This window comes from Salvelinus fontinalis, chromosome 5 (genome assembly GCF_029448725.1).
Source record: "Salvelinus fontinalis isolate EN_2023a chromosome 5, ASM2944872v1, whole genome shotgun sequence".
Taxonomy (NCBI): domain Eukaryota; kingdom Metazoa; phylum Chordata; class Actinopteri; order Salmoniformes; family Salmonidae; genus Salvelinus; species Salvelinus fontinalis.
The window spans coordinates 9,249,421-9,272,836 of record NC_074669.1 but is presented as its reverse complement, the minus strand read 5'-3'; the positions used below and the strand labels follow the sequence as shown (position 1 = coordinate 9,272,836).

The 23,416-nt window shown below is 42.2% G+C and overlaps 2 protein-coding genes across 4 annotated transcripts in view; both read right to left on the bottom strand.

The window, feature by feature from the left end:
• Window positions 1-5,955, bottom strand: part of LOC129855047 (Golgi apparatus protein 1-like) — a 34,302-nt gene extending 28,347 nt beyond the window's left edge. The window contains exon 1 of the mRNA XM_055922320.1: window positions 5,560-5,955. Within this exon, the coding sequence (XP_055778295.1) occupies window positions 5,560-5,883 (324 nt within the window). The 5' untranslated portion in view covers window positions 5,884-5,955. The remainder of the gene's footprint in view (window positions 1-5,559) is intronic.
• Window positions 5,956-6,454: 499 nt separating this feature from the next.
• On the bottom strand, window positions 6,455-23,413 carry LOC129855049 (E3 ubiquitin-protein ligase RFWD3-like). 3 transcript variants are annotated; one of them, XM_055922321.1, is made up of 13 exons: window positions 23,179-23,413; window positions 19,152-19,454; window positions 18,799-19,028; window positions 18,644-18,702; window positions 18,311-18,520; window positions 17,847-17,938; window positions 14,091-14,205; window positions 13,651-13,876; window positions 13,275-13,425; window positions 12,871-13,047; window positions 10,253-10,467; window positions 8,857-9,074; window positions 6,455-8,427 (listed from the first exon to the last, which is right to left on the bottom strand). In XM_055922321.1, the coding sequence occupies exons 2-13, from the start codon at window positions 19,442-19,444 to the stop codon at window positions 8,284-8,286; spliced, it is 2,130 nt and encodes a 709-aa protein (XP_055778296.1). In that variant the 5' UTR covers window positions 19,445-19,454; window positions 23,179-23,413; the 3' UTR covers window positions 6,455-8,283. The 3 variants fall into 3 exon arrangements, with proteins under 3 accessions (XP_055778296.1, XP_055778297.1, XP_055778298.1); XM_055922322.1 differs by having other exon boundaries at window positions 23,322-23,413; XM_055922323.1 differs by lacking the exon at window positions 23,179-23,413 and adding an exon at window positions 22,983-23,164.
• Between the last annotated feature and the right edge of the window lie 3 nt (window positions 23,414-23,416).

The following is a 23,416-nucleotide window of genomic DNA, read 5'->3' as shown; positions in this document are numbered from 1 at the left end:
AAAATTGCAGATTTTTTAATATATTTTTTTTACAAATAATAGTAACACGAGGAATAAATACACAATGAGCAATGCTAGCTTGGCTATGTACAGAGTCGATTTGCAGGGGTATTTCCGTTATCTTCCTCAATTAAATGGGAATTATGTACATATTTAGGTATGGGTAAACTGACTAGGCAACAGGATAGAATAGATAAGACAGTAGCAGCAGCATATGTGAGTGGTGTGTAAGTGTGTGTGTGGGCAAATGTGTGCCTGTGTGTAAGTGTTGTAGTGTCAATATAAGTACAGTACCAGACAAAAGTTGACACCTACTCATTCAAGTTTTTTTATTTTACTATTTTCTACATTGTAAAATAGACAAGATATTAAAACTATTAAATAACACATGTGGAATCATGTAGTAATAATATTTTATATTTGATTCTTCAAAGTAGACACCCTTTGCCTTGACAGCTTGGCATTCTCTCAACCAGCTTCACCAGGAATGCTTTTCTAACAGTGTTGAAGGAGTTCCCACATATGCTGAGCACTTGTTGACTGCTTTTCCTTCACTCTAACTCATCCCAAACCATCTCAATTGGGTTGAGGCCAGGTGATTGTGGAGGCCAGGTCATCTGATGCAGCACTCCACTCTCCTTGGTCAAATATCCCTTACACAGCCTGGAGTTGTGTTGGGTCATTGTCCTGTTGAAAAACATATTGAGTGGGCCTAAACCCAAACCAGATCGTGCAAGAATGCTGTGGTAGCCATGCTGGTTAGGTGTGCCTTGATATAAATCACTGACAGTGTCACCAGCAAAGCACCCCCACATCACACTAACTCTTCCATGCTTCATGGTGGGAACCACACATGCAGAGATCATCCTTTCATGTACTCTGTCTCACGAAGACAGCGGTTAAAACCAAAAATCTCAAATTTGGACTCGGACCAAAAGGACAGATTAGACTGGTGGTAATGTCCATCTTGTTTCTTGGCCCAAGCAAGTCCTTTCTTATTGGTGTCCTTTAGAAGTGGTTTCTTTGCAGCAATTTGAACATGAAGACCCGATTCACGCAGTCTCCTCTGAACAGTTGATGTTAAGATGTCTGTTTTTATTTGGGCTGCAATCTGAGGTGCAGCTAATTGCTGATTTCTGAGGTTGGTAACTCCAATGAACTTATTCTCTGCAGCAGAGGTAACTATGGGTCTTCCATTCCTGTGGCGGTCCTCGTGAGAGGCAGTTTCATCATAGCGGTTTTTGTAACTGCACTTGAATTTCTTGAAATTTTCCGTATTGACTGACCATGTCTTAAAGTATTGATGGAGTGTCATTTCTCTTTGCTTATTTGAGCTGTTCTTGCCATAATATGGACTTGGTCGTTCACCAAATAGGGCCATTTTCTGTATACCACCCCTACCTTGTCCTTACAACTGATTGGCTCAAACGCATTAAGAAAAGAAACTCCACAAATGTACTTTTACCAAGGCACACCTGTTAATTGCAATGCATTCCAGGTGACTACCTCACGAAGCTGCTTGAGAAAATGCCAAGAGTGTGCAAAGCTGTCAGAGGCAAAGGGTGGCCACTTTGAAGAATCTCAAATATATTTTGATTGAACATTTTTGGGGGTTAGTACATGATTCCATTAGTTATTTCATAGTATTGATGGCTTCACAACTATTCTTCAATGTAGAAAATAGTAAAAAATAAAGACAGACCCTTGATTGAGTAGGTGTGTCCAAATGTTTGACTGGTAGTATTAATGCTGCAATAGTTTGTGTCGGGGGGCTAGGGTCAGTCTGTTATATTTGGAGTATTTCTCCTGTCTTATCCGGTGTCCTTTGTGAATTTAAGTATGCTCTCTCTTTCTCAGAGGACCATGCCTCAGGACTACCTGGCCTGATGACACAGCACTTTGTGACATCAGCTGATGTAAGGGCTTTATAAATACATTTGATTGATTGACTGGTACAGTATGTGTGAGTATGTTGGTAGAGTCCAGTGTGTGCAGAGTCAAAAAGAGTTAGTGCAAAAATGGTCATTGCAGATAGTATGGGTAGCTATTTTAACAAGGGATGCACAATATACATAAAAATAATTAAATAAATGCCAACATTGGTATCAGCCGATGTCTAGTTTAACGCCGATGTGCATACCTATATAACGTAGGTACATGACGTAACAGCACGTAAAATGTTGCGCTATATGTGCAACACAGCATTACTAAACTTGCCCACAATGTCTGCTATGTGGATCGAGCAGTCAACAAAACAAAATTTCAGCGAGACAACTCAAAGGCAAAATCCACTAAAGCCAAGATAATGGAATTCATTGCCCTTGACAATCTACCATTCTCTGTCGTGGGTGATGTTGGCTTTCACCGACTGGTCGAGCACCGGTACACACTAACGTTACCAAGTGGGCTATTTTTCAGATGTTGCCCTACCGGAGTTACACAGTAATAGTGTCACTGCTATTAGCTTCACGACATATATAGTATGGAACGCCGTTTGGGTCTTCGCATGCCAAAAATTATTCTGACATTTCACATTCTATAAAAGGTGGGACGCAATCGTCCCACCTGGCCAATAGCCAGGGAAAATACAGAGCGCCATATTCAAATAAAATGATATACAAATCAAACTTTCATTAAATCACACATGTAAGATATCAAATTAAAGCTACACTCGTTGTGAATCCAGCCAAGATGTCAGATTTCAAAAAGACTTTTCTGACGAAAGCATAAGATGCTTTTATCTGATGATAGCACAACAGTAAACAAAGAGTAGCAGCATATTTCAACACTGCAGGCACGACACAAAACGCAGAAATAAAAATATAATTCATGCCTTAGACGAACTTCTTTTGTTGACACTCCAATATGTCCCATAAACATCACAAATTGTCCTTTTGTTCGATTAATTCCATCAATATTTATCAAAAATGTAAATTGATTTGGCGCGTTTCATCCAGAAAAACACAGCTTCCAACTTGTGCAACGTCACTACAAAATATCTCAAAAGTTGTAAACTTTACCAAAAGATTTCAAACTACTTTTGTAATACAACATTAGGTATTTTTAAACGTTAATAAATCAATCAAATTGAAGACGGGGTGATCTGTGTTCAATACAAAAAGAAAACAAACTGACGCAACTTTTCTGGTAATGTGCCTCTCTCAAACAATTTACTTCAAGTGACTCATTTAAGATGGCCGTACTTCTTCATTACACAAAGGAAAGACCTCAACCAATTTCCAAAGACTGGTGACATCCAGTGCAAGCGGTAGGAACTGCAAACAAGTCCCTTAGAAATCTTGTGTCCCAATGAACTCATTGAACTCATTGAAAAGACAGTGACCTCAAAAAAGATCCATGGATCCAAGATCCATGGCCATCTTAGATCCATGGCCAAGTTAGTGCCACATTTTCATTTGTGCCGAAATCAAAATGAAAGAAAGACAAGTTATTGGAAAATTAGGCCTAGGCTTTTAGAAATGTCTATTTCATTACGTATATTTAATGCTGTCTTTGGTGTGCTTATCGCTCCTATCTGTGGAACAGGAAGTTGTCATAGACATAATCCATAGTAGGGTTTTGGAACCTCTAACCCTGGCAATTTGACGATTAAACCCATTGGGTACACTAGCAATGGCAGCCAGTCTTAACTTGAATGGGAACTGCCATATATGGATTATACAGTATGTCTATGGTTGATTACAGCTGTCTGTTTGCCTTTCACAAATAATCTGAATCCAATAGTGCAAAAGCAAATGCTGTAATTTCTAAAATGTGTTGTGATAGGAAATTAGGTATTTTAACATTAAATATTTTATTAATCAAATGTTTTAATCTGTTGTCTTACTCAAATGATGGGGATGATCTTTGCAAGGTTAGGCCCACCTGATTTCATTGATCCTCAACTCATGGCTTAGACACATTATTCAGGGTTAATGGAGTCCTGAGTTCGCCTGCTCCGGAGCAGGTTAGTTCTGAAGGATTCGTTGCTATAGAAATGTTCCTGGCTAAAAGGTGAGCCACTTTCGTGGTACCGGTTACCCTACGTTGAACTCAGAGTTGACCAAAGTTACCTCGCCAACACCTCAAACTGCATTCGTAGTTTAGGGCTCTGAAGCTGAAGACGTGTTCCAAAATTCCAAACCAGAACTTTCAGAACTAAACGAGTCAATCCACAAAGCCTGAAAGTAAAGCCACACTGCCATGGCCTCCTGCCTACTCTGTGAATGGACCACGTAAACAAAACCACAACTACCAGGGAGGCTGACAGTGAGAGGAGTAGCCTGGAGACAGGCAAAACACTGTGTGCCTCAAAAACTACCCACAGCCAAGAGAGCTAAGCCAAGACTGCATGACTCTCCAGCCTCCTCAATGAACAGGCCACAGAAATAGGCTCAACATCTGGTGAAAATAAATAAAAGAATACATTTCACAATGAAGAGGACTGAGATGAGAGAAACTACCTGTCATTAACATTAGACAAGCTCCTTGTCCCCCCCCCCACAAAAAAATCAAGGCTTAACATGTTCTAGAATAGATAGTCTAGAGTCTATGTCTAACGATCAAGGAAAGCAAACCAAAGTGACTGATGATCATGACACCAGAAAACTGCAGGTACTAGCCCCTGGAGCTCTCAGGGCCAGGTGTTTATACAAATCTGCCTTCTGCAAACACCGGATATGGACTGAACCAATACATGGGCTTGAAGAGACAATGAACATGACATGACCTCCTCTGATGTTCAGGATCCGTCAATTCAAATCCCAGCTCTGCAAATGTTGTGTGAAAATAAGTTCAGTACTCACCAAAATATGAAGTTTCGCAGAGACACTATCGCCATTACAGTCGTTACGCAAGGCTGTAATACAGTTACGTTTGCAGAGCTGGCTAATGGGATCCTGGGCGTCAGAGGAGATCTCGTCATATTAATTGTCTCCTCAAGACCAGGTTGTACTGGTTCAGATTAGGATAGAGCGTCTCACCTCTAGCTTTCTGGCCCCAGGCAGAGGTGGTCCCTCAACACAGATTACTGTAGATATTGCCTTTCCCAAGCCTATCCATAACCATTGGCTGGAAGCTTAAAAACCGTCACTGAATCGCCTCCTACATCCGCCTATTCTTCCTCTGAACAGGACATTGCTGTAAATGTTGGCTCTGATAGACAGTAAATATGTGTTAGACATGATTCCCAACATATCATTAGAGGATCAAGCTAGCCATTGCTAATTTAGTAATGGTCATAGCTTGGCACATCTGTAGATATTAGCTAAGTGACTTGGTAAATAACGTTAGTTCACGTGATGAAGACTTCACTTCACTAGTTAACACGGTCCTAAATGGCTGGTAAAAAAAACAAAAATTCAGTATTTTCAGTACATTTCTCAAATGATGAAGTTCTCGAAGCATATTGAATAATACATGACCATACTTTCTTTACATATTTTTGCACCCAAGTAGCCAGCTGGCAAAAAGTTAGCATCGGATAGCTAACGATAACGTTATAGTTTGAGTAAAGCCCACACCCAAGCTCTGGACACAATATCGCTCACTCCACCATACCTCTTTCCTATCCTGGAGGCACTCAAGCACAGCCAGGTTATTGTTCCAGGAATATTTTGGACAAAGCCTGGTCAAGTCCTCCCGACAAGCCCCCTCTTCGGCCAGCTTCCAGACGCTGGTGCGTCTACGAGGTGGCGAGGCCGCGACGACTGGAGAACCTCCATTTACAGCAGCCGGAACTGCGGCTTGATTTTGAGCCTGGATATTAACCCTAACTGCAGTATTGGCGATTACACTGTTCGCAGATTTCTGTCCTCGAATGGGATGCATATACAAAAGGACAGACATCAAAAGCAGAAGAGGAACACGTCTACAAGCCGCCATCTTCGGATAACTAGCTAGCTTGGATTGCTAGCTGCAAATTATGACTACAGTGGGATGGGACGTTTTCGTGCATACGTCGGCGTGTGCGTTGTTGGCAACCTCAAATCATAGAGCTACATTTTCTAGACTGAACATCTAATTGAGAACATTGATATGGCCCGACTCGTTAGTTTCTCTGTATCACAATCACCCTTCTAACTTGCAATAAACACAAGTAGATATAGTTTGGGACTCTGGACGGCTGCGTTTACACTGGAAACCAAATTCTGATATTTTTCCCACTAATTGATCTTTTGACCACATCAGATCTTTTCACGTAGGCTCTTTTTCAGCTGGTCTGATTTGCCAACAGACCAATTAGTGGAAAAAGATCAGAATTGAGCTGCCTGTGTAAATTCGCTATCGCAATGGGGAAATCTAATAATTTTGTTTCTATAATCTGACTTCTGTCTGCTCTCATTTGTTCCCGACATAACCCATGATACTGATATTTAATCTATGAAAATACAAAATCATTGATTACTGATCTTTAAAAGAGCACTATAGACAATGCCCATTGTTGAAGACAATGTTTATTATTGAAAAAATATGATTTATGAAAATAGCGAGCTAGCTAACCGTTTGCAGCTAGCAATCTGCAGTATGAATCACACACCAGGATAGTATTGGGCAGTACACTGTATATACCGTACAACAGGGTATTTGGAAAAATCCACAGGAGGGTTTTTCAATACCGCCAATACCATTGAAACAGTTACGTTTTTTAATAAATGTGAATATTTTTAAGTACATACCTGCAGTCAACTTGTGCAATATGTTAGGAGATAAAGAACATTGCATTCTTCATCTCACCTGTCTCATTATTATGAAGCTTACAGGTAGTACCCAGTCACGTCACGTGGTGTTTGTTTACAAACACACAATGAGAGACCAGAGCCTTGAGTATCACTCACTGTTGTGCAGCATGCGCCAGGTGATGTAATTACAATATGGAACTCACAACTAAACATCTTATAACTATTAAGTCAGTCTGTTTTGTGCATGCAGCAAACTGTGTAGCATTTTTAGTTACTTGTATAGTGTAGGTCAGAAACTGTACAAAATGTTCACAATGCGGTTGTTAGCATTTTCTATGGTATTTTACATGTACTTGTTAGCATTGCTAACCTTTGGTACAGCCCATCAGTGGGGTTTGAAAACAGCGCCCCTTGTGTTCAGTGTCAGTATTACAAACTATCCTGGTATGGCACAAGGTCAGTATAAAGTTTAGACACTGGATATCACCCCAACCTACATCAGGATGAACAATAACCAATTATTTATATTTTATTACATTTGAAATTGTATAAACATTTGGTAAAAAATATACATGTATATATCATTTCCTCTGGATCTAAAATAAGCAAATAATTTTTAGTACATTAAGATTTTATAGATGTCCTGATTTTCATCCATGGATCCATCTCAAAGATTTCGTTTAGACAGGCAGCCCATTTCTGATATTTTCTTCACTAAATGTGTATTTTGACCAACCAGATCAACTCTGAAAAAGATAGGAAAAGATCTGATATGATTGGGCTTTTGACCAATTAGTGGAACAAAGATTAAGGCCACGTTCAGTTGCCAAACTTTCTCGAACGTTGCAGATAGAAAATGTAATTTAGAGCCTATGGCATTCCTTATTCTACATATCAGAGAGACATGTTTAATCTACATAGCTTTCCTATCTAAACGTTACAAAACGTTCAATCCTGTTGAACGTGCCACACAATTGGGCTGCCTGTGTAAACGCAGCCTAAGACCAGGAGCACATTCAGCAGGATTTAACATTTTGTAACATTCAGATAGAAATAAGCAATGTAGCTCAAACATGCCTCTGATATGTACAGTAAGGACTCACATCGGCTCTATTCATGGAATTTCTATCTGCAACGTTCAAGAACGTTTGGCAGCTGAACATGGCCCAGTGAAGAAACACAACATTGCAAAATTAAAACAAACATCAGCAGCATGGCTGACAAAAACAGATTCATCTTCACATCCAGAGGAAAAGCTACAGAGCAAAACGCTGGGTAGTGGTGAGTGGGTAGGAAACCCTTGTCTTGCTGTACAATATCTGCTGTGTCATTTTTGTTCATTTTGATGGGATGTTTTCAGTTATCCTCAAATGTAAACATTTAGGACAGTGGTGTAGCTGTACTGGCACTCCAGCTATCAGTTTGTTGATAACAGTGCAGCAGTGTGATATCTCTCCAGTCCCTCCACTGAGCATACCCAACAAAGGCTCCTCTGTAGTCTAAGAAAAGGCTGTTTTAAATGGATGCCATTTATACAGTGCAGCAGCTGCGCTACTCATACATGCTCTATGCTGATGGTGTGTGTGTTTTCCATAATCTCTCCTTATTCCCACTTGTAGATTTTGAGCATCTTCTCAGTGAGCGAGGCCAGGTAACTGCCCTGATTCACCTCAAACGGGCAGATGTCCAACACTGGGAGGTCAGCAGGCAACTTCTGAATCAGGGATCCACTCCCTGCATCCCACACCTGGAACAAAATGACATGATTAGAATCAATAGATCAATGTGAAGCTCTTGATGCCGTTTCTTATTTTTCAAACAGCCTCAAATCAGAGTCATATGTCTCTCAGTATTATTGAGTTCTTTCAACTACAAAACAGTTGAACCATTGATTCTTCCCTAATCGCAGCAGTGGGTGAAAGTTTAGGGCTCTATCTGTAATGACTGACACAATGTGCTCCCTGTCTCCACAGTGGACCATGATTTCCTTGACCCTGTTTTCAGTGCTGCATACAGATGTTCACAAAACAATTATTTTTGCCAATGCCCACGATTCTGTACACAAGTGATACACAGAATTGAAATCATTGCCAATCAATGCTCACCATTGAATACGTGTGAATACACACACACACACACACACACACACACACACACACACAAGCCAGTGGCTCACCATGGTGGAGTTAGTGGACTCGTCCCCGGCACAGACCAAAGTGGAGCCCTTCCCGGCCGGGCTTCTGAACACAGCGTTCTTGGTGAGCACTTTGCAAGAAGAGCCGGCGCTGAAGGTCTGGACAGGGTAGCAGGAACACAAGGGCTCCTGGGCCACATCCTGCTGTAGAGTCCTGTTCAGCTCCATCAGAACACAACGCAGAGACGGGTTGGAGCGCCCTAGGGTCACACGGGGTCAAACACAGAGACTGTCAGTCAAAATACTGGTGCTAGTGGTCAACACCGACCCCGGTCCTAGAGAGCTACTGGGGAATTCAGGCTTTAGTTCATGCCGAGCTTAGAGATATTAGAATCAATCCTGCAGCCAGGACTAGTGTGAGAGTGGGCAGATTTCCTAGATCCAACAAAGACTCTGGCAGCAGTATCAAGCAGAATTCTATCAGACAAAAGATTATACATTTTTTTTTTAACACACATTTTTATCCACAGTTAAGTAAAGTCATACTGTATATAAAATAAATCACAACAGCTGTGATGGAAACAGGAAGTTTCAGTACAATTTTATAAATGCCAACAGAATTCGTTCATTCGACATGGGATCTTTTTGTGCCGGTAAAATTAATTATGTGAGAAATGGCTGTGAAAACACAGTTATGCGACATATTGATATAATAACCATCATATCAGAGTTAACTTGGAGTCACGCGATGATATGGTGTGTGGTCCTCCCACTACTACAACTCAGGAAACCATGCGGTTTATCAGGCTATAGATGAATTAAGTTATGATGAACATAACAGGGTGGTGAAAGTGCACGGTGATGAGCTTGATGCTGCTTCCTAATAAATATCCAGGGTCTTATTCTGGTGACATGATGATGATGGCTGCCATTTGACAAATAAAAATAATCTTGCTCTTTTGTCTATAATAATCTCATCATGTAGTAGGCTATACTTGCACTGTATCAGCACGCTGTTGGCTAGAGCACATGTGCCAAGACCAGAGTGGGCACATTCGCTATACAACGCAAACATTTTTGAAAATGCAATGAAAACTCATTTAAATAGTATTTCCTATTTGGTACATGGGAATTAAACTGCAAAAGTTGTACACTACTTCATCACGCACAACCTTTTATAAACAACAAAAAAATCTCTGGTGGAAAAATGCCCATATTGTTTTAATGCATATTTTTGGATATTCAAATGAAAATCTGTTGCCAATTGGATGGAAACCTAGCCACACACACAGTGATTCTGCTAGCACTTCGTGTTCGATTAGCTCTGAGTAGAGAAGAGCTGAACACAACCGGTTGCCAACAGTAAAATGTTATGATGACACACTTCAGCTCCTTCTCTTTACTACAGACAGTGCTTCATTGTCCCTCAGTCTCTCACCTGGTCTGTAGGTGACAAGACAGTGTCTGCTCTCTGGCTCCACCTGGATGTCTGTGCAGCCTCCTGTCTCCAGGGGCAAAATGTGGGGTCTGTAAGTGGTGCTGTCCACCTGCTCCCAGAAGCAGCCCCCCTCCAGAGAACCTGCGATGAGGCCGCCACACGGGAACGAGCTGGAGGAGGCGCGAGGCACGTAGGACAGGGAGGCCACGGGACACCTGGGAGGAGCCAGAGGTCATGGTTTGGCCTTGTGGTTTTAAATCACACACTGTATATGTATTACACCATGTGAATGACATTTCACACACCATGTACATATTACATTTAACCATCTTTGAGAATGAGTAGCAAAACCCAACTGCTGAAAATAAAATACCAAATCTAACTTTTTCTGGTCAGATCCTGTGGTCAGGGAGGAAAATCTTTGGGCCCTAGCTACAGTGACTTCAGAAAGTACTCATACCCATTGACTTATTCCACATACTGTTGTGTTACAGCCTAAATTCAAAATGTATTTAAAATATTTTTTCCTCACCCATCTACACACAATAATGACAAAGTGAAAACATGTTTTTTAGATTCCCTCAAATGACTAGAGGTCGACCGATTATGATTTTTCAACGCCAATACCGATTATTGGAGGACCAATAAAAGCCGATACCGATTAATCGGACAACTTTTTTTTCTTTTATTTGTAATAATGACAATTACAACAATACTGAATGAACACTTATTTTAACTTAATATAATACATCAATAAAATCAATTTAGCCTCAATAAATAATGAAACATGTTCAATTTGGTTTAAAGAATGCAGAAACAAAGTGTTGGAGAAGAAAGTAAAAGTGCAATATGTGCCATGTAAGAAAGCCAACGTTTAAGTTCCTTGCTCAGAACATGAGAACATATGAAAGCTGGTGGTTCCTTTTAACATGAGTCTTCAATATTCCCAGGTAAGAAGTTCTAGGTTGTAGTTATTATAGGAATTATAGGACTATTTCTCTCTATACGATTTGTATTTCATATACCTTTGACTATTGGATGTTCTTATAGGTACTTTAGTATTGCCATGTGTAACAGTATAGCTTCCATCCCTCTCCACGCCGCTACCTGGGCTCGAACCAGGAACACATCGACAACAGCCACCCTCGAAGCAGCGTTGCCCATGCAGAGCAAGGGAACAACTACTCCAAGTCTCAGAGCGAGAGACGTTTGAAACGCTATTAGCGCGCACCCTGCTAACTAGCTAGCCATTTCCCATCGGTTACACCAGCCTAATCTCGGGAGTTGATAGGCTTGAATTCATAAACAGCAGAGCTGCTGGCAAAACGCACGAAAGTGCTGTTTGAATGAATGCTTACGAGCCTGCTGGTGCCCACCATCGCTCAGTCAGACTGCTCTATCAAATCATAGACTTAATTATAACATAATAACACACAGAAATACGAGCCATAGGTCATTAATATGGTCGAATCCGGAAACTATAATCTCGAAAACAAAACGTTTATTCTTTCAGTGAAATACGGAACCGTTCCATATTTTATCTAACGGGTGGCATCCATCAGTCTAAATATTCCTGTTACATTGCACAACCTTCAATGTTATGTCATAATTACATAAAATTCTGGCAAATTAGTTCGCAATGAGCCAGGCGGCCCAAACTGTTGCATATACCCTGACTCTGCGTGCAATGAACACAAGTGAAGTGACACAATTTCACCTGGTTAATATTGCCTGCTAACCTGGATTTCTATATATGCAGGTTTAAAAATATATACTTCTGTGTATTGATTTTAAGAAAGGCATTGATGTTTATGGTTAGGTACACGTTGGAGAAACGATAGTCCTTTTTCGCGAATGCGCACTGCATCGATTATATGCAACGCAGGACACGCTAGATAAACTAGTAATATCATCAACCATGTGTAGTTATAACTAGTGATTATGGTTGATTGTTTTTTATAAGATAAGTTTAATGCTAGCTAGCAACTTTTCTTACTGCATTCGAGTAACAGGCAGGCTCCTCGTGGAGTGCAATGAGAGGCAGGTGGTGAGAGCGTTGGACTATTTAACCGTAAGGTTGCAAGATTGAATCCCTGAGCTGACAAGGTAAAAATCTGTCGTTCTGCCCCTGAACAAGGCCGTTCCTAGGCCGTCATTGAAAATAAGAATGTGTTCTTAACTGACTTGCCTAGTTAAATAAAGGTGTAAAGAAAATATTGTAAAAAATATTTTAAAATTCGGCATCCAAAATTACCGATTTCCGATTGTTATGAAAACTTGAAATCGGACCTAATTAATCAGCCATTCCAAATTATTGGTCGACCTCTACTTCTGACCCAAAGAAATTGTGATACAGTGAATTATAAGTGAAATAATCTGTCTGTAAACAATTGTTGGAAAAATTACTTGTGTCATGCACAAAGTAGATGTCCTAACCGACTTGCCAAAACTATAGTTTGTTAACAAGAAATTTGTGGAGTGGTTGAAAAACGAGTTTTAATGTCTCCAACCTAAGTGTATGTAAACTTCCGACTTCAACTGTAGGTGTAGTGGAACAAACTGTGGTTGAGAATATAGACAAGCTGACCAATAACCCCTAGTCTGGCTGTCAGACTTACCTAGAGCGTAGTGGCTGCAGCTCCTGGACGTGTGTGCTGGTGTCTCTGGTGTCATACACCAGCACAGAGCCGTTACTGAGACCAGCGTACACATAGTTGTTGTTGTCCAGGCACCAGCAACAGCTCCACACTGGCTTACCCGTGTTGTACGTCTGCACCACTGTGTTGGTCATTAGACTGCAGGAGAGAAATAAATAAATAAATACTGTCCTTTTAACCATCAGCGTTTTGTTTTCAATCTAGATCTGACTGATTCTTGCAATCAAAGAATGTTCTACCTTAGCAAGTGCAATGTTCTTCTCCATCAGAGCCTGGGGATATTAAGTCAACACCATTCTGAAATAAACTGTCCTGATAAATCTCTCTGCTTGGACACTGACTGATTATCTGTCTCTTGTGGTTACCTGGTGAGTTTGATGGTGTTGTCCAGGGCAGCAGAGAGCAGGAGGCTGTCAGCTTGTCTGTTGAATGCCAGGCCTCTGATCTGTTTGACATGGATGGGAACGTACTGGCATGCCTTCAGATTCACCGTACTCACCTTCTTCACACCGTAGCCTGGCGGGTAGACACAGAGAGAGGAAGAGTGTGAGGGAAGGAGAGAAATGATTCCAAGAAATGGCTTTCATGTCTTACAAAACTCAGAAATGCTTCTTGGGAGGTAGCAAATATTTCAGACGGTTGAAAATATGCCCTCTGATATTTTCATATCTATGCAAAAATACAAAAATTCACACAGTTATTCCGTACTGAAAGCATATCAAAGCTGATCAAAGGTCTTACCGGGCACCAGGGTGGTGTGTGGGGAGGGAAGGGAGGCCAGCAGGCAGCTGAGGGGTTCACAGTAGGACAGCACCCTGCAGCCCCCCGCCTGGGACACTAGCACGGCCTTGGAGAAGACGTAGTGGCCCCCCTGGGTGCTGTCCTGTCTCTGTGAGAGCCCGGAGAGAGAGGCCCCTGAGTTCTTAGAGGGCCTACAGCCAGGCTGGGCCATCAGTGTCTTCAACTCCTGGGATAGAAGGTAGAGAGTGATCCAACTGTTCAATGAAAGTCCGTGTTCAAGCATAACAGATGTGATCAACAAAACCTTGAAATTCAAGATATGATTAATATCAATGATTATAGCATGTTGTTCTAATCTACCTGATAAACAGATGGGGTAGATAGAGGGGGGAAGGGGAATTACAGATAAATCAATAACAACATCAAAAGGAACAAAGTACCTGTATCTGCTTGCGTAGTTTCCCACATTCGTCTGTCATCACCTGCAGTTGTAGCCGGCACTGGGCTGACTCTAGTTCAGCATTCCTACGCATTGACTGCTCCTGCTCCAATGACCTGCACATATAACAAAACAACACATTCAGACTCACTGGCTGTGTCCGAATACCCATACCAGTGTACTACATCCTTAAACTGCATAATATGCACTCATCGTGGTATACTCATCGTCGTATAGTAAAAAGTATGTAGTACGCCAAGGCCACAACGCAGTAGCGGCTCCTGACTGGTTGAGAAGGTGGGGCGGGGCTGAGTGCGGGTGGATCTCTCCCAATTCAACAGACATGCATCACAGTAACCAGGCTGATAATAGATCATTTCCAATTTTATTAATTTCTCTAAGCTCTGAATAAAAAAGGAATAGAGTTACAGGCCTACTCAGGCTGGTTATAGGCAAACTATCACATTAGACCTACAGTGCATTTGGGAAGTATTCACACCCCTTCACACTTTCCCCACATTTTGTTATGTTACAACCTTAATCTAAAATGTATTGAATTATTTGTTTTCATCAATCTACACAGACAATACCCCATAAATAAAGTACCTTTACATAAGTATTTAGAACCTTTGCTATGAGACTCGAAATTGAGCTCAGGTGCATCATGTTTCCATTGATCATCCTTGAGATGTTTCTACAACTTGGAGTCCATCTGTGCAAAATTCAATTGATTGGACATGATTTGGAAAGTCACACCTGTCTATATAGGATCCCACAGTTGACAGTGCATGTCAGAGCAAAAACCAAGCCATGAGGTTGAAGGAATTGTCCGTAGAGCACTGAGACATAATTGTGTCGAGGCACAGATCCGGGCAACAGCACCAAAACATGTCTGCAGCATTGAAGGTCCCCAAGAACACAGTCGCTTCCATCATTCTTAAATGGAAGAAGTTTGGAACCACCGAGACTCTTCCCAGAGCTGTCCGCCCGGCCAAACTGTGCAATCGGTGGAGAAGGGCCTTGGTCAGGGAGGTGACCAAGTACCCGATGGTCACTGAAAGAGCTCCAGAGGGGGAGAACCTTCCAGGAGGACAACTATCTCTGCAGCACTCCACCACAGTCAGGCCTTTATGGTAGAGTGGCCAGACAGAAATCACTCCTCAGTAAAAAGCACGACAGCCCGGTTGGAGTTTGCCAAAATGCACCTAAAGACTCTCAGACCACGAGAAACAAGATTATCCGGTCTGATGAAACAAAGATTGAACTCTTTGGCCTTAATACCAAGCATCACATCTGGAGGAAACCCGGGCACCATCCCTAAAGTGAAGCATGGTGGTGGCAGCATCATGCTGTGGGGATGTTTTTCAGCAGCAGGTACTGGGAGACTAGTCAGGATCGAGGGAAAGATGAACGGAGAAAAGTACAGAGAGATCATTGATTAAAACCTGCTCCAGAGCACTCTGGACCTCAGACTGGGGCGAAGTTTCAACTTCCAACAGGATAACAACCCTAAGCACACAGCCAAGACAACGCAGGAGTGGCTTCGGGACAAGTCTCTGAATGTCCTCGAGTGGCCCGGCCAGAGCATGGACTTGAACCCGGTCAAACATCTCTGCAGAAAATAGCTGTGTAGCAACGACAATTTGGTTCCATTTCAACATATTTATTACTGAAACAAAAGTGCTGTAACATACAGTACCAGTCAAAAGTTGACACCTACTCATTCCAGGGTTTTTCTTTATTTGTACTATTTTCTACATTGTAGAAAAACAGCGAAAACATCAAAACTATGAAATAACACATGGAATCATGTAGTAACCAAAAAAAGTGTTAAACAAATCAAAATACACTTTATATTTGTGATTCTTCAAATTAGCCACCCTTTGCTTTGATGATAGCTTTGCACATTTGGCATTCTCTCAACCAGCTCCACCTGTAATGCTTTTCCAATAGTCTTGAAAGACTCCATCACACTCCTTCTTGGTCAAATAGCCTGGAGGTGTGTTGGGTCATTGACCTGTTGAAAAACAAATGATAGTGGGACTAAGCGCAAACCAGATGGGATGGCGTATCGATGCAGAATGCTGTGGTTGCCATGCTGGTTAAGTGTGCCTTGAATTCTAAATAAAATCACAGACAGTGTCATCAGCAAAGCACCCCCACACCATCACACCTCATTCTCCATGCTTAACGGTGGGAGTCACACATGCGGAAATCAAACGTTCACCTACTGTGTGTCTCACAAAGACACGGCGGTTGGAACCAAACATCTCAAATTTGGACTCAGACCAAAGGACAGATTTCCACCGGTCTAATGTCCATTGCGCGTGTCTTGGCCCAAGCAAGTCTCTTCTTCTTATTGGTGTCCTTTAGTAGTGGTTTCTTTGCAGCAATTCGACCATGAAGGCCTGATTCACGCAGTCTCCTCTGAACAGTTGATGTTGAGATGTGTCTGTTACTTGAAATCTGTGAAGCATTTATATGGGCTGCAGTTTCTGAGGCCGGTAACTAATTAACATATCCTCTGCAGCAGAGATAACTCTGGGTCTTAATTTCCTGTGGCGGTCCTCGTGAGAGCCAGTTTCCTCATAGCGCTTGATGGTTTTTGCGACTGCACTTGAAGAAACTTTCAAAGTTGTTGAAATTTTCCGGATTGACTGACCTTCATGTCTTTAAGTAATGATGGACTGTTTCTCTTTGCTTATTTGAGCTGTTCTTGACATAGCCCTATTTGGTAAAATACCATGTCCAGATTATCTTCTGTATAGCACCCCTACCATGTCACAACACAACTGATTGGCTGAAACGCATTAAGAAGTTAAGAAATTCTACAAATTTACTTTTAACATGGCACACCTGTTAATTAAAATGCATTCCAGGTGACTACCTCATGAAGCTGGTTGAGAGAATGCCAAGCGTGTGCAAAGCTGTCATCAAGGCAACGGGTAGCTACTTTGAAGAATCACAAATATAAAATATATTTTGATTTGTTTAACACTTTTGTTTACTACATGATTCCATATGTGTTATTTTATACTGGGTCTTCACTATTATTCTACAAAAAAAAAAAAAACTGGAATGAGTAGGTGTCCAAACTTTTGAATGATACTGTATATAAATTAAAACAAATAACCTAAATGTTCAAATCAAAAGGCTATTGCATAGAAAACATGGACAGTCGGGTGCATCGCAATTTCAGAATCGCTGGACAGCAACATAAACTAAAGCACTGATCATTGGCAATGAGATCAGAATGACTGCTAAGGCTTGATCCATAAATTAAATAGGTAGCCTACAAAACGAAAACAATCCATATGTTCAAATCAAAAGGCCTAACATGACATCAGTAACATCCCGAGTTACCAGTGCCGAACATTTCACAAATCAAAAGGTGTTTAGTATTTAGTTTAAAAGACCTGACGAATGCCAAGAGAACAAGAAACACTTGCAAAAACACAAATCCCCCTCCCCCCCCAAAAAAGACTTCAGTTTAGCCTACGATGCAATACCGTGATCATTTTAAGGAGAACAAAAACAACTTTGCTTACATTTGAACACTACCGCAAAAGCTTTGCTATTCGGCCTCTTCCCAATTAAGTAGTCTAGTTTTGTTGTTTGGCTACTTGAAGAAAACTAAGGCCTATCACTTGCAGCCCACCTCTCCCATGCATTGTGGAAAAGTGTGCATCACTCTCTCAACTGCTCCCTACACACAGCAATGAATAAGGTCAAATCAGGAGGAGCTCAGCTACCTTACCTCTTCATATTCTCCTGCTCTGTGTTGTCCACAGCCCTCAGCTTGCGTGCGTACAGGAGGACGATATCAGAGCGCTTGGCCTTCTTGTTGCACTGCAGACATGCACAGAGCAGTAAAGGTCATTATAAGGACTGGACATAATCTGAGGGAATATTTTCTTATCAATAAATTACATCATTGTCTGTATGGTAAGTCAATGCAACTGTATTTTAGTCATTTTGTGGCAGTATTTTCTCAGATTTAAGTAATTCAGAGGGCATTTATTAGGTTTCAAATTATTTTTGACTGCTTGAGGAAATTCATCTCCAGCACAGAGTCAATTTGGTACCAGTCATTACAGTGGAACAAGGAGCATTTTGTCACCTAGGAGGGACTGCAAATATTGAGTACAGACCTTCCTGAGCAACTCCACTCCTCTGCCCCCAGACATGCCGAGGCTGACAGACAGACATGCAGACACTGACCTGGGGACACTTGGCTCCCTGGCCCTGGCCCTTCACCCAGCGGCCAATGCAGGTGTAGCCGAAGAGATGTCCGCAGCGCAGGGTGGCCAGGCGGTGCTCCCCTGACGTGGTCCAGGGCTCAAAGCAGATAGAGCAGGTCTCCCCCTCCCCCTCATCTCCTTGGGACGAACGAAGAGCCGCACCACTGGTGGCCACTGGGGCTGTTACACTCTTGAAAGGGGACCGAGAGAGCATGCCGATGGTACTACAGAAACTGCACTAGCTAGCTAATCATGCAAATATTATTCCCCTCCAAGATTCTAGGCCCATCACTGGCAATGAATGTGGTCTTACCTCAGGATTCACTTGATTTCCAGTCTCTGTCCTCGCAGCCACTGTGGTTGCATTAGAATCTATTCACAGGATAGACATGGTTAGATTTAACTCTTCATAGGTGACAGTCTAAAATGGCAATGCGTGGAACAGACTTGAGCTCGAGGTTGGTTTACCTGAAGGATTTAGGCCTTGCAGTGGCGTGGCTGCCACAGGAGGGTTAATTCCTAGGCTGGAGGGAACAGCAGGTTCGTCAGGGTCGTGGGGGTCTGCCTCATCCTCTGACTCGCTCGACTCAGTGGTATTGCCAGAGTCAGGGTTGGCTGCAGGGACTCGCAGCAGGAAATCTAGGAAGCGGCTAGCAGAGGGAGAGGTCTGGGTGGGGTAGAGCGCCCTGACGCCTGGCCTTTTATCACACACAGACAATACAGGAACAATAAATGAGTTGTTGGTGAAATAGGTACTCAATGAAGTATACAATGTCTCCGGTACAGTTTAGAGGGAGTGACTCCAGTCCAACCATAACTACCTGGCTCTCCGCTGCCTCAGGGCTGCTGCTGTAGTGACGCTGGGCCCAATATGACCCTCCATTCTGATCCTGGGCCCAACTTGACCCTCCACTCTGATTCGGTTCTGACTGAACGCCCAGGTGGTCGGGAGTCGTGGCGGGTCTAGGGGAGCCGCGTCTGCCTCGTCCTCAACCTCAGTTTCGCTGCCAGAGTCAGGGATGATGATAGGGAGCTCCACATTGCCTGCCATAGCATCTGGTTCTGGTTCCCTCCTGGGGACCCCCAGCTGCAAGTCCACCTCCATCGCCTCCATTTGAAAAGCACTACGTAAAATATATTGTAATTATTATCCTGAATTTGTCCAATAGAAACTTGTTTTTGCTGCAAAAGGTTTTCCGTTTGGAATAAACGGTATCTGTTGCATTTTTTTTTTTAAATAAACGGTTTGTAACAGAATCTGCGTAATGAGTAGGGCACGCAAGGGCACCCCTGTAGGGCACGCAATGCTGCCTGGAGCCACATAGCTAGGGTGACAACAAAAATCAGGTTATGTACAATGCCTTCAGAAAATATTCACCCCCTTGACTTTTTCCAGATATTGTGTTACAGCTGGAATTTAAAACGTATTTAATTGTGATTGTCACTTATCTACACACAACCCATAATATGGCAAATTGGAAATGTGTTTTTTGAAACCTTTACAAAATCATAAAAATTGAAAAGCTGAAATGTCAAGTCACTAACTATTAAACCCTTATGTTATGGCAAGCCTAAATACACTGCTCAAAAAAATAAAGGGAACACTTAAACAACACAATGTAACTCCAAGTCAATCACACTTCTGTGAAATCAAACTGTCCACTTAGGAAGCAACACTGATTGACAATAAATTTCACATGCTGTTGTGCAAATGGAATAGACAAAAGGTGGAAATTATAGGCAATTAGCAAGACACCCCTAAAAAAGGAGTGATTCTGCAGGTGGTGACCACAGACCACTTCTCAGTTCCTATGCTTCCTGGCTGATGTTTTGGTCACTTTTGAATGCTGGCGGTGCTCTCACTCTAGTGGTAGCATGAGACGGAGTCTACAGCCCACACAAGTGGCTCAGGTAGTGCAGTTCATCCAGGATGGCACATCAATGCGAGCTGTGGCAAAAAGGTTTGCTGTGTCTGTCAGCGTAGTGTCCAGAGCATGGAGGCGCTACCAGGAGACAGGCCAGTACATCAGGAGACGTGGAGGAGGCCGTAGGAGGGCAACAACCCAGCAGCAGGACCACTACCTCAGCCTTTGTGCAAGGAGGTGCACTGCCAGCGCCCTGCAAAATGACCTCCAGCAGGCCACAAATGTGCATGTGTCTGCTCAAACGGTCAGAAACAGACTCCATGAGGGTGGTATGAGGGCCCGACGTCCACGGGTGGGGGTTGTGCTTACAGCCCAACACCGTGCAGGACGTTTGGCATTAGCCAGAGAACACCAAGATTGGCAAATTCGCCACTGGCGCCCTGTGCTCTTCACAGATGAAAGCAGGTTCACACTGAGCACGTGACAGAGTCTGGAGACGCTGTGGAGAACGTTCTGCTGCCGGCAACATCCTCCAGCATGACCGGTTTGGCGATGGGTCAGTCATGGTGTGGGGTGGCATTTCTTTGTGGGGCCGCACAGCCCTCCATGTGCTCGCCAGAGGTAGCCTGACTGCCAATAGGTACCGAGATCAGATCCTCAGACCCCTTGTGAGACCATATGCTGACACATGCACATTTGTGGCCTGCTGGAGGTCATTTTGCAGGGTCATTTTCCACCTGCAGAATCACTCCTTTTTTGGGGGTGTCTTGCTAATTGCCTATAATTTCCACCTTTTGTCTATTCCATTTGCACAACAGCATGTGAAATTTATTGTCAATCAGTGTTGCTTCCTAAGTGGACAGTTTGATTTCACAGAAGTGTGATTGACTTGGAGTTACATTGTGTTGTTTAAGTGTTGCCTTAATTTTTTGGAGCAGTGGAAGGTTCAGGGGTAAAAATGTGCTTAGCAAGTCACATAATAAATTGCATGGACTCACTCTGTCCCCCAATCGAGCAGTGAATTTCAAACACATATTCAACCACAAAGACGAGGGAAATTATCCAATAGTTCGCAAAGGGCACCTATTGGTAGATGGGTAAAAAAAATTAAAGCAGACATTAACTATCCCTTTGACCATGGTGAAGTTATTACACTTTGGATGGTGTATCAATGCAGTCAGTCACTACAAAATGGTGACTTTAAAAGTTACAGTTTAATGGATGTGACAGGAGATAACAGAGGATGGATCAACAACATTGTAGTTACTCCACAATATATATATATTTTTTTACCTCTTTTTCCTCCCTAATTTTGTGATATCCAATTGGTAGATATAGTCTTGTCCCATCGCTGCAACTCCCGTACGGACTTGGGAGAGGCGAAGGTCAAGAGCCATGCATTCTCCGAAACATGACCCTGCCAAGCCGCAATGCTTACTGACACACTGCTCGCTTAACCCGGAAGCTAGCTGCACCAATGTGTTGGAGGAAACCCTGTACAGCTAGTGACCGAAGTCAGCAGGCATGCACCCGGCTCGTCACAAGGATTGCTCCGCAATAGTAACCTAATTGACAGTGAAAAGGAGGAAGCCTGTACAGAACACAAATATTCCAAAACATGCATTCTGTTTGCAATACATGACTAAAGTAATAATGCAAAAAATGTGGCAAAGAAATTGTACTTTTTGCACCAAATACAAAGCATTGGGTTTGGGAAAATCCAACACAAAAACATCACTGAGTATCACGCTTCATATTTTCAAGCATGGAGGTAGCTGCATCATGTTATGGGTAGGCTAGTCATCGGCAAAGGACTAAGGAGATTAGCATAAAAAGAAACTGAATAGAGCTAGGCACACAAAATCATAGAGGAAAACTTGGTTCAGTCTGCTTTCCACCAGAAACTGCGAGACAAATTCACCTTTCAGCAGGACAATAACCTAAAACAATAGGTCAAATATTCACTGGAGTGGAGTTGCTTACCAAGACAACATTGAATGTTCCTGAGTGGCCTAGTTACAGTTTTGACTTAAGTCGGCTTGAAAATCTATGGCAAGACTTGAAAATGTTTGTTTTTTTTAGCAATAATCAACAACCAACTTGATAGAGCTTTAAGGATCGTTTAAATAAATTGGCAAATATTGTACAATCCAGGTGTACAAAGTTCTTAGAGACTGACCCAGAAAGAATCACAGCTGTAATCGCTGCAAAAGGTGATTCCAATGTGTATTGAACACTTATCTAATCAATAGTGTTTTATTTCCATATTTTTGTATTTATATATATATTCCCCCCCACGTTGAAGGAGTATTTTGTGTAGATCGTTAACAAAAAAATGACTAAATCCATTTTAACAAAACTTGTAAAAAGTCGAGGGCTGTGAATACTTTCTGAAAGCACTGTGACTTGCATGCAATGCTAACTAGTTCACTAAATTGCCACGCAACGTTACTTGAAAAATGGTTAACACAAGCTAAATTGGATGGACAATCTAACGTTACGTTAGTGATAAGACCAGTTATCTAAATGAGAATACATTAGCTAACTATGTAAGATAAATGTTAGGTGACAATTGGCACAGTTAATAGGTAGCCAGCTAGCTAGGTAACAGTGATAGCTAGTTAACTAGCCAGCTACTAGGAAGTGCAAAACACAAAGCGGGATTTTGGAACTAGCAGTCACCGTACATTGAGACGGAAACCGAAGGCCGCTCTGCTAACTAGCTAGGTACTGTAGCTACTTGAAACCGTAAACATCACAATTAGCTAGCTAGTTACGGTACATTACCGATGTGGATATTTCGTGACAGTCTCGAATGTGATCGATAAAAAAGTACGGAGTTTTCATATATAGCAAGTGGCTACTCTTTGGAAATAACCTCCTTGCTAATAAACTAGCTAGCTAGTTATAATGCTAGCTAGCTCCACTCAGATCAGTCTGCCGCTTGCCGGGCAGTGTAAATTAGCAGCTCGCCTCTTCCTACCTTGGAAAATCGCGTTTTACCAAAACGATCCTTGACAGTGTCAAACTTCGTGAGTTACCATGACAAGCTAAATGGTTAAACTATATTACTCTTAACGCATGACATTTGATGTAATTATAATCCGTTCCTAGTTTCGTTGCTACCTCCGTCGTCATTTGGAAGGCTCGAATATCCCCGCCAGTCTTCAATGGCCCGCCCCATAATGTTTCAACACCACCATTGGTGCGGCGCCAGACTA

Coding starts and splice junctions, on each gene's coding strand:
- LOC129855049 (XM_055922321.1), bottom strand. CDS start 19,444: ATGGAGGCGATGGAGGTGGACTTGCAGCTGGGGGTCCCCAGGAGGGAA. Junction 18,703..18,798: donor GCAAGGCCTAAATCCTTCAG/GTAAACCAACCT, acceptor TCCTGTGAATAG/ATTCTAATGCAACCACAGTG. Junction 10,468..12,870: donor CTGCAGCCACTACGCTCTAG/GTAAGTCTGACA, acceptor GGCTCCTCCCAG/GTGTCCCGTGGCCTCCCTGT.